At 34.8% G+C, this 11,428-nt stretch overlaps 1 protein-coding gene across 2 annotated transcripts; it reads left to right on the forward strand.

Annotated features, from left to right (window-relative positions):
* The first annotated feature begins 1,200 nt into the window (after positions 1-1,200).
* On the forward strand, positions 1,201-3,810 carry LOC132064187 (probable purine permease 11). 2 transcript variants are annotated; one of them, XM_059457089.1, is made up of 2 exons: positions 1,201-1,402; positions 2,462-3,810. In XM_059457089.1, the coding sequence occupies exons 1-2, from the start codon at positions 1,396-1,398 to the stop codon at positions 3,559-3,561; spliced, it is 1,107 nt and encodes a 368-aa protein (XP_059313072.1). In that variant the 5' UTR covers positions 1,201-1,395; the 3' UTR covers positions 3,562-3,810. The 2 variants fall into 2 exon arrangements, with proteins under 2 accessions (XP_059313072.1, XP_059313073.1); XM_059457090.1 differs by having other exon boundaries at positions 2,465-3,810.
* Positions 3,811-11,428: the final 7,618 nt, after the last annotated feature.

Genomic DNA, 11,428 nt, shown 5'->3' on the forward strand with positions numbered 1-11,428 from the left:
TTGGTGGTCTTTAAGTTTTGCTCTTCGCTGTCTTAGGGTTGTGGGTTCGAACTCCACTCAAATAAAAAAAAAATCGCAAAATGAGAATTTCGCAAATCTATCCTTAAGGCAGAATTTGTATGGGCAGAAATTTGCAAATTCTGCCCATGTATAAATTCTGCCTGAAGGGCAAAAGTTAAAGACCACCATTTTGGGGGGCAAAAATTAAAGACCACCCCCAGCGAAGGGCAATCCTGCAAATTGCCCATTTGTTGATGTTGTAGTTTCAAGATAGGCCTTATCCGCCTAACTGTAGTTTTATGCCTAAGGCCTAGTTATGTTGTAGTTTCAAGTTAGGCCTTATTAGGCATAACTCCTGGAATTTTAAATTATGCCTAAGGCAAAAATTATGCAGGCCGAGGGGTAAAGTTATGCCTTAAGACATATTTTGCCTTACGAATATATATATATTTTTTTACTCTGCTGGGATTCTACAAAAGTTAGGTCTTACGTTTTGTTCGAACAGGCCTAATTTTTCTATGAAATTCTGCCTTGCGATTTTTTTTTTACTGAACCGGGATTTAAACCTAAAACATCGGAGTATTTTAGGAGAAAGGACAAAATTAAAGACCAGCAATTTGAGGGACAAAAAATAAAGACCACCCCCGAATAAGGACAATCGTGCAAATTGGCCGTCCTAATTGACAGGCATTACAATTTTTCGTGATGATTGCCCTTCAAAGGCACTAGTTTTTAATTTTTGCCTTTCAAAAATATTCAAAATTTCAGAATATTTTCAATCACCTTTTTAAAAAAGGGTAAAAGTTAAAGACCGCAATTTGAGGGACAAAAATTATAGACCACCCCCAAAGAAGGACAATCGTGCAAATTGCCCGAGACATTACGCTACACAAACCCTTCTCATACCTTTCGGTCTTTCACCTTTAGATGGTGAATCTAATCACTTTGATCCAATCCAATTAAAAAGTACGTACACCACTTTCTTGGCTTTCTTCAAGTCAAACATATATATATACAAAAAAACTATGTTCTCATTTATTCGTCACGAGTCTCTCATATAATTGTCCCCACGTGTCACCTTCCAATTGGTGAATACCCAGGCACCGCCAGTTTCAATCGTCTTCAGTTTTCTATTTTTTTCCCATTGATTTTCGTTTGATGACCCTTCGAAATATGCCTTCAATTTCCAACGTTCTTTTTCTTTTTTCTTACGTAATATTTAAGGGGTAGTGGGTGGGTGTAGTAGTAAATTCAGCTATCCGCTTTCCATCTCCTTTAAATTTGGATTGGGTTAGTACATTTGTATAATTGTATTTTATTGAAGTTCCGTTCTTCTCTCTGACTTTAAGGCTGCTATTGTGGCCGCTTGACCAATTTTTTTCCTTCTTTTCCACCATGACAGGTCATCCCTTTCTCCTTTTATCTGTATTTTTACATAAATACATGTGATATTCCTATTCATTTTTTGTTTATATTTTGTGGGATTTCGTTTATTTATGGTCATTGGGTTGTTTCAAATGGGAAAAGGGATTCTTGGGGTTTCTGTGGCTTGATTTTCTGGTTTCTTTCTGATCACTATGTTGTTGAGTTATTAGTATTGTGGGTTGTGTTAGGATAAGGGGATTAATTGGATTCATCTTTGCTGTTTCCATGCGGATGTATTTTTGTTTCCCTTACTATGAATAAAGAATTGGGGTTCAAAATACATAGAAGTAAACACGTGAAAAAGTCAAAGGGGTTTCAACATATACTATAGTCCATACATACATAAAAAGTAATTTTAACTATATATAAACAATGTAATTTTCCGCCGATGAACCCCCTTAGCCCTATCTGGCTCCGCCCCTTATCATCCATAAATTTGAGAAAAAGTGTTAATCTTTTTCTTGGTCAAACAGTAAATTTAGAAGGCAGAAATGATAGAAGATTTTTTTTCCCATTGTGTCAAGTATATGAGTTTAAGTTATTACATTTTCAGCTCTGAGTTATTGTTGTTTCATACACTTGAAGGTACTGTGGGGTAAGCTTTATTTTCCTTCTCTTTTAATGGTGAAGAATCAAAATTTTAGCTGAAGTAAAAAGCACTTCTTTTGCGTACTGCACTGCCAATGAAATTGATCCATATTAGTCCCACAGAGCCCTCACATCTTTTGCAAACCTGAGAAATTTAAAGAAAAGGTTGGATCTGTTTGGTAATGAGACATAGTAGTAGTAGTTGTTGTTCTTGGATTACTTCTCAATAATTGTCCCTGAATAACTGCCTGTGGTTTTTTTTTTTTTTTCCTGCACAAAGTAACTATGAGGTATATTAATTTGAGGTATCTAGATATGTAATATTAGAGGAACAGGACAAGTGACTCTATAACCTCCTCTTGCATTCTGTCTTTGATAACTTCATTGGTTGTGTTCTTTGTATTTGGTGATACCACACTCAGTATGTTCATGATTGTTGTTGTAACAGCAGATAATCAGCAACCAATTTTGCGAAAAGATAGTGCCTCAAATGCGCAGCATCCGCTGGCGAAGCTGAACCGTCTGCACTTTTGGCTTCTGGTGGCACTCAACATTATTTTCCTTCTAGTTGGTCAAGCTGCTGCTGTAATTTTGGGAAGATTTTACTATGAGAAGGGTGGAAATAGTAAATGGATGGCCACCGTCATCCAGACAGCTGCTTTTCCAATTCTTTTCATTCCTTACTTTTTCATTTCTTCTCCTCAAAATCATTCAGAAGGCTCCACTCGATCTTCTATCATCACGGTTAGCGTAATCTATTTCGTAATTGGTGCACTGGTTGCAGGAGACAACATGTTGTATTCCATCGGACTATTGTATCTCTCCGCTTCTACTTATTCCCTTATTTGTGCAACTCAATTGGTTTTCAGTGCAGTCCTCTCTTTCTTCCTAAACCATCAAAAATTCACAGCATTGATCATGAATTCTGTGGTCGTGCTCTCTTTATCTGCTTCTCTTCTTGCTGTTAACGACGATTCTGATAAGCCTGCGGGCGTAACTAAGTCGAAATATGTCATTGGATTTCTAGCTACTCTTGCCGCTTCAGCTATGTACGCTCTCTTGCTTTCCCTTATGCAGCTTTCATTCCAAAAGGTTCTAAAGAAAGAAACGTTTTCTGTGGTTCTGGAGATGCAAATATACACAGCACTTGTAGCTACCGGGGTCTCTACAGTGGGTCTCTTTGCTAGCGGGGAATGGAAGACTTTGCAAGGGGAAATGGGTAGTTTTACTGCTGGAAAACTTGCATATGTGATGACTCTGGTTTGGACAGCTATAGCTTGGCAGATTTGCTCAGTTGGGGTTGTAGGTTTGGTTTTTGTGGTGTCCTCGTTGTTCTCTAATGTTATTAGTACTCTTTCTTTGGCGATCACCCCTATTGCTGCTGTGGTAATCCTCCATGACAAGATGAACGGTGTGAAGATAATTGCCATGCTGATGGCCATTTGGGGCTTCTGTACTTACATATACCAGAATTACGTCGATGATCTTAAGGCAAGAAATGCACCAAGTGCTGTTGATGATGCTCCCCGTGAGTCAAGATCTTGCTGAAGTCTTAGGGCCAGGCAAGTGCATAGACTGATTTGTCGGAGTTCCTGGCACTCATAGCTAAAATTCTTTAGATACTTGTTTGTAGTTAGAAAATTGGTTCTATTTGGAATGGTCATTTACCAATGCCTGTTAATAGCAATGTCAATCTAGTAGCAAATTCTTGATTTTCATGTTTTTAAAAAGCATGAGCAGTTCAGGGATAGAAGAGGTTTGATTAGCATAATTTGAATATAAGGTCAAAGGGTTCAAGAGTTCCCTGTAAAACTATTGTATTTTTGATATTTGTAATAGCACTTAACAGAAGCACAACAGAGTGGAATTTTCAAAAGGCATAAAGAAAGGTACTGCTTGTCAGGATTGTTGTAGTCTTGTAGACATAAACTAAAAGTGTATCATCTCTAATAAGCTGAACGATTTACACAGTTCAATTGTCACTGCCACATTAATAAAAACATAATGGGTGGGTCCAAGAAAATGATTTAGGATTGTATGTGAAAGGGCGTATTTTGCAAATACAACAAACAAACAAACGTGGCTCCTGCTATTTTAGTTTTGAATTTTCAGATGAAGTGGTTTCTACGATCCAACTATGATCACGTCTTATCTCCATCAAGGCTATGAAGTGTTTTATACAATCAACTATGATCACATATTAACTATATTAAGGCAAATTCCCAAACACCACAGTTATAAAACAATGAGGTCTCTTGTCCTCTTAAGTTATAAAGCAATCAGATTTAAGTAAAAACAATGAACGAACTACATTTGTTAGAAAACTATATGAATCATTACAACTACAAAAAAATCAATAGCTGCTAGTATATGAAATTTTATCGTCCTGACATTTTTTATGAAATTAAGGCAAACAGTGCTTCATCCTCCATTACAGGAATATACCCATAGCAAATAAGCAGATGCTATACCACTTTGCATTCTTGATTAATTTACAATTATCAAATCGAGCACAAAAAGAAAACTATCACACTAAATCAAAGAAGAAACAAAATGGAAAATGACGATTACCCCACCAACCTGGAAAAAATGCACCAAAAAGACAACAAAATTGTATCAAAGTTGGAATTCTTTTTGTTATCTTATGTAATTGATTTTCCCAATTTTATTCTACTAAGTTAATTGTAATTGTGAGATTCAACTTGGGCTAGGACAGAATTTCAGTCAGTTTATTTCAGTCTCTTCTTATTGCACTATCTACTTAAACAAAAAGCAGCACAAAATAAAGCAATTGATTCTGACTGATATTCTTGAAAAACAGCTAGATTGCCGTGGTGCTATTGACCACCCCTCATTATAAGAATATTTTTCCTTCGAGATATTCCTTTATCCTTCATTGACGCATTTTTTTTGGTTATAAAAAGAAAAACGACAAATATAATATTGGAATATATTCCAAGTCAGTACTCCACAAGATATTTTGACACCTGGTAAGGAGCTAAATTATTTAAGACGATTAAAAAGGAAATAACCAAATTGGTACGTCTCTCTGTTTGGATATAGAAGGAAGAGGGAAAGAGAGTTTACCATCAAGGGTGTGGTGATCCATCTAAAACGGCTGCTTCAGAATGATAGAGAATTATTTTCGGGCTTGTAAGAGAAGTGCTTGAGAGGAGTTCATTTCATGTAAAATTCTTCAAATAATCATTTCATGTAAAATTCTTCAAATAACTATCTTTCCATAGTGAATCTCATTGTTTTAGTATGGCACAGGAATATAAGTAGAGGGCGTGCACAAAGCATTCCGCATTAGCAGAGTTCGGGAAGGGTCGCTCGCACCCAAAGGGGTGTGATGTATAGCCTGTTCGGCCAAGCTTTTGAAAAGTACTTTGCTGATAGGCAGTTTTTATTTGGTCTATTAATTTAAAAAGCACTTTTGAGCAGCAATTAGTGTTTGACCAAGTTTTTAAAAAATATTTCTAATTGTATTTTCTAAAAAGTACTTTAAAAAAAAAATGTTTTTGGAAAAAAACTATTTTTTATAGCTTCTGAAAAACTGTTTTTGCTACTCCTCAAAAATACGTATTTTCTCCCAAAAGCACGGCCAAACACCTCACTTTTTTTTTTCAAATAAGCACTTTTGGAAAAAAAAAAAGCTTGGTCAAACAGGCTAGTAGACAGCGTAAGCATAGGAATATATATAAGTACGGAGTATATATTATAGTTAACAGTTTCTTAGTCAGTAGCAAAATCATTTGCTGAGTTTAGATTGCGTAAACAAGGGACACAAATTAGGGTAGAGGGTTAGTTATTAATTGAGTGTTGTCTTTACTTATCCATGCATACTAGTAGTCGTAGTATTACTCTTGTAGGTCCTTGTCTTTGATAGTAGTTTGCTATGCCTTGCTATACTGCTTTGGATTGATTGTTCTTTCTTTTACTACGTCGTCCTATTATTAATGATGCTTTTTCATCTCTCCTTGAGTCGGGGGTCCATCGAAAACAGCCTCCCTATCCGTCAAAAGGTAGGGGTAAGGTCTGCATATTATATTGGGTATGTTGTTGTTATAGACGGTGTAAACAAGCGTTCACCAGAACCAACACGGTGATTAATTGGGTTCATCAACGGCATAACTAGATTGTGCAAACAATCGTTCACATATAAATGGAATGCATCTAGAACATTATGCAAAGACAATCTAGGAATTTCTTTATATGATATCATAGAACTAAGATCTTACAATAGTTTTTGTACTATAACATAGGATCATAATAAAATACCAAATCTAAAATCGAAAGTTACTGTCCACGAGTAGCATCCCCAATCATCATCACCTCATCAGTAAGCTTGGTTGCAATTTGATAGCATGAATAGACTTCATACATTGCAACTTTCACCTCCTCCTCCGTCAGAACCACAGACAATTGCCAGTTACGACGCATCGAGCCACTAGCAATGATTGGTCTCTTAATATCAATAATATAATACCAACTTCAACCATTAACTCTTCCAGTTTACTAGTAAGAAGCTTTGGTTTCTTACGAATCTGAGCAGCCAAATACCCAACTTCCACCACTGTCTTAAAATAGAATCTCTCAAAATCACAATTATATAGAAATATATTGAAGCTTATACGTGGAGGACATACAAATGTGATATTTTTGTCTTGCAGGAACGAGGTTATTTAACTTCTGATGTTACATTCATCATTCAAAGAGGCCAAAATGCGATATTGAATGACTAGGCACCGTTTTTTCACATAGAAGATCAATAAATCTCCAACATTTACAAAATCAATTCCAACAATTGGATTTGGAGACTTCAATTCACTCCTTAGTTCGGAGATGCCATGGCTTATAGTGGATTCACGGTCAGCAACTCTTGTGATGACATTTTCACCACCAATATTCATATTGTAAATGCCGATTTGGAGAAGCCAAGGAAGGGGCAATTGCTCGGACATTTTCGATGGTAAGCTAGCTGGTCATTATACATTAGTGTTAAAGGGGTATTCTATAAAGGTAACTTGAACATAACAAGCGTTACATCTTCTTGGAAATTTAAGTGTGGATATAGCTAATTCATTTCATCTGGCATCTTAAAGTGACTTGGACAAGGGCTTTACATTTTCCCATCTTTACATCATTCACATTACAGTTTCACAAGGATCCTCGAATGCCTGTTAATGGCAATGACAATTTAGTAGCAAACTCTTGATTTTCATGTCATTAATAACAATGACCAGTTCAATGGCGGAAGAGGTTTGATGAGTTCATTAGCATTATTTGAATATATAAGGTTAAGGCTTCAAAAAGTCACTGTAAAAATATTGTATTGTGGTATTCGTTATGGCACTTTACAGAAGCACAAAAAAATCTAATTGATTTTTCCAATACCAAAGTTGGAATTCTTTTTGTTATCTAATCTAATTGATTTTTCCATTTTTATTGTATAAAGTTTTAATTGTGAAATTCAACTAAGACTAGGACAAATTTCAGCAACTTTTATTTCAGTCTTCGCATCGCATTGTCTATTTAAACGAAATGCAGCACAAAATAAAGCAGTTGATTTTGACAGATACTCTTGAAAAACAGCTATATTGCCGTGGTGTTATTGAACACCCCTCGTTATAATTTATACGAATATTTTTCCCTCAAGATATTCCATTTTATTTCGTTGATGCATTTTAGATATAAAAAGAGAAAAATGACAAATATAATGCTTTTGGTTTTATCAACCGCATAAATGCTGGGTATGTATGTCAAAAGTTCTACATGGGAAGTAGAAATGATAAATAAACTACCTATAAGGTGTTCCATATTTTTAATAGTGTGAGGCGATTTGGAAAAAATCTCGTAGAATTGACTCAAAATAGATAGTGTAAAATATATTTTTTAGGTTGGATGTTTTATCCCAACAATTAGCTTCAGAGATTAAGAGTCAATAGTTTTGGTGAAACGAGTGAAGATAGCAGAGTTATAACGTGGGGCCCAACTTATTTTCTTTGCCCCTCTACGAGCTGCTTTGCTACCTTTACCATAGCTTTGAAGCCGGGGCGGCTCAGTAGAATTGATGGCCTAAAGCTAATAGTAATAAAAAGGCCTTAATTTTTAAAAAATATTATAAATATATTTTCTTTTGAAGCTTATTCTTTAGCTTTTGAGATGAAAAGTTGTTATTTTTTCTTACAATCATGTTCTTGTGATATTGTTTTTCCATTTGATAATGTAACCAATTCTTTTAACCAACTGACTTATCATTCCAAATCCAATCTAGAACATTTTCCACGTTCTAAACAATTAGCGTAAAGTGTGTCTATAGAGAGGTCTTCAAAGGATAGACATAACATAGAAACCTAGGATCGAAACAAAATTGATTCAAGTAATTGAAGAACAAGAGAATAACTACTGATTTAATTATCTATTTCTTTCATCGTATTCACCTCAAATGGTAGGGTCAATTTGTTGGGGCCTCTAATTTTTTGGGATCTAAAGCCTGTGGTTTAGTTGCTTCGGGGTAAAGTTGGCACTGCTTTGAAGACGTAAGAAGTCAGTGGCCTTTGTGTTAGGATAAATACTAGATTGATGTAAGTGATGCACAACTAATTTTCAAATTAGCCCATAAAAAATACGGATCGTGGTGAACAAAGTTCCACCTCAAAAATAGAAATAAAAAGAAGCGACTAAATGTTATGTGTTTTAATGATGTGAGATCATTTTGAAGAAGCTACCTCTCTGCTCATTAAATGAGAACTTGATCCAAAATGAACAATTCTTATAAGTAAATTAAAGAATATCTTTAAATGTTTTAGCCCGGACAATAAACAGGCCAAGAGGTTTTGTAGCTACAGTATTATGTAGGTTTGTTTCGCTATATCTTTCATATATGAAATGCATCTAGAACATTGTTATGCAAAGATAATCTAATAATTTCTTTGTATAATAGCATAGCATATAACTAATAGTTTAAAATAGTTTTGGATAACATAGGATTATACTCTCTTTGTATATGATAGCATAAACTAATATTTTAAAATAGTTTTGGACAACATATCATTATAATCTCTTTGTATAGGATAGCATAGAACTAATATTTTTATATAGTTTTTGGATAATATAGGATTATACTCTCTTTGTGTATGATAGTATAGAATTTTAAACAGTTTTGGGTAACATAAGGTCATACTTTCTTTGTTAGACTTTTACTTGCATGCTATGCTAAACATCAAGTTTCACTTTTACTTGTTCACTTTAACAAGTTAAGAGATTTTTTTTGTTTGTGTTTTATCCTTAACATTTATTATTCATTATCATGTCCCAAATTCATACTATACACTAATTAATATGGATGTTATCGTAAAATGTACACTTCATTTATTATTTTTTAACGGAAGTACAAAGTCCATCATGGACGAGTAAAAGTGACAGCGGGACTAATAAAATACCAACTTTAAAATGGAAAGTTACTGTCCACGCATAGGTTACATTAGAGTAGTTTGTACATAATTCGGGAGAATAAGGCGTGCTTGTGCACTTCAAACATTGCTTACAATCATGCTTTGTGTATGACTTGTCTTTTCATGTCCACGAATATGTACTTGCCCCAATCATCATCACCTCAGTAACCAGCTTGCTTGCAATTGTAATTCATGAATACACTTCATACATTGCAACTTTCACTTCCTCCTCCTACAGAACCGCAGATGATTCCCACTTGAAACGAAATGATCCATTAGCAATAATTGATCTCTTAATATCAACAATATCAACTTCAACCAGTAACTCTTCTAACGTACTAGCCCAAAGCCAGGGACGGACCCACATACTACCTAACGGGGCTCGAGCACCCATTAACCCCGACGTAAATTATATATATCCGAATAGAAACTGATTAGAAATGCTACATAATAATGTAATAGCACCCACTGAACAAAAAGCCGACTGGGTGCTTTGGTTTGGAGGCTGCCTTTAAGGTTGTAGTTTTGGGGGGTGGCAGGGTTCGATCCTCAGTCGATACAATTGTTTTTTTTTAAAAAAAAAAAAAAAAAAAAAAAACTTAGAGTAATGTTTAGCTGATATTTCCAGTTTTCCTCCTTTTTTTCCCAATATAAAATCTGCCCCGTTCTTCCTTTTCACTTTCTTTGTCACTTATACGTTTAGTTTTTAATTTCTTTTGACATTCATGTTGTTTCTTTTGACATTCATGTTGTTTCTTGTGACATAGAAAAAGAGAAAAATCATTGTCCAATCATTTTTCTTGAGAAATTTTGGGAATTTGGCTAAAAAAATCCTTCAAGTTAATCTTTTTTTTTTTCTTTTTCAAAAAGTGAAGTCTTTTTTTTTTTTTTTTTTTTTTTGTAATGGTAAAATTTATCGTAACTTTTTCATTAACTTTTTAAATTATCACGGTTAAATAGTTGTGTACTTATACTATGTGACTTAATTATAGTAACTTTATATTAAAAGAAGTGACCAACTTCAACCAAAATCTTCGATAACGTTAGCCTCAAAACTTTGGCTTTTTACCTATCTGAGCAGCCAAATATCCAACATCCACCACTGTCTTAAAATCAAATTTCTGATAAACACCACTCCATGTAAACGATTTGTTGTTTATGTGTCTAGCTAGGACCAACAAATGTGATGTTCTTGTCTTGAAGAAACGAGGCTAGAAAACTGGGGACTTGATATTTATCATTCAAGGCTAAAATGCGATTTTATTGAATGATTAGGCACCTTTTTTTCACATTGAAGAGCAACAAATCGCCACTATTTACGAGATCAATACCAACAATTGGATTTGGATCAGACTTCAATTCACTCCTTAATTCGGAGATGCCATGACTCATAGTAGCTTCACGGTCAGCAACTCTTGTGATGACATTTTCACCATCACCAATTTTCACATTGTAAATACTCATTTGGAGGAGCCAAGGAAGAGGTAATCTCTCTGACATTTTCCCTCATTACTCATTTGTGTTAAAGGGTATTTATATATATAGGTAATTAACACACCAAGCTAGCGTTACATCTTGTTCTTGGCAATTAAAGCTAGCTAGGTAATTCTATTCACCTGCGTGTTCTAGAAGTGATTACGACGAAGGGCTTTACGTTTTCCCTATTATTCACAATCACAGCACTAGACCACGACCTTAGCAGCATAATATAATGTATGCTCCACGTGAATTGACTAAGAATATTTTAATACTATTGATCAATAGCCTTGTTCGAATCACCATGTTCCTGTCGAGTATGTTAAACTTTCTCTTGAACACTTGATACACAAAGTGAGGCTTTTTTAAACAGTGATATGGAGAAAAAAAAAAAAAAGAGAACAAAAATAGGAGCATAGATTAGCCACTATATAAGAGGCATTACTGCATTTCTCAATCACGTCAAATTAAGTGTTAGGAGT

Source organism: Lycium ferocissimum, chromosome 7 (assembly GCF_029784015.1).
Source record: "Lycium ferocissimum isolate CSIRO_LF1 chromosome 7, AGI_CSIRO_Lferr_CH_V1, whole genome shotgun sequence".
Classification (NCBI taxonomy): Eukaryota; Viridiplantae; Streptophyta; class Magnoliopsida; order Solanales; family Solanaceae; genus Lycium; species Lycium ferocissimum.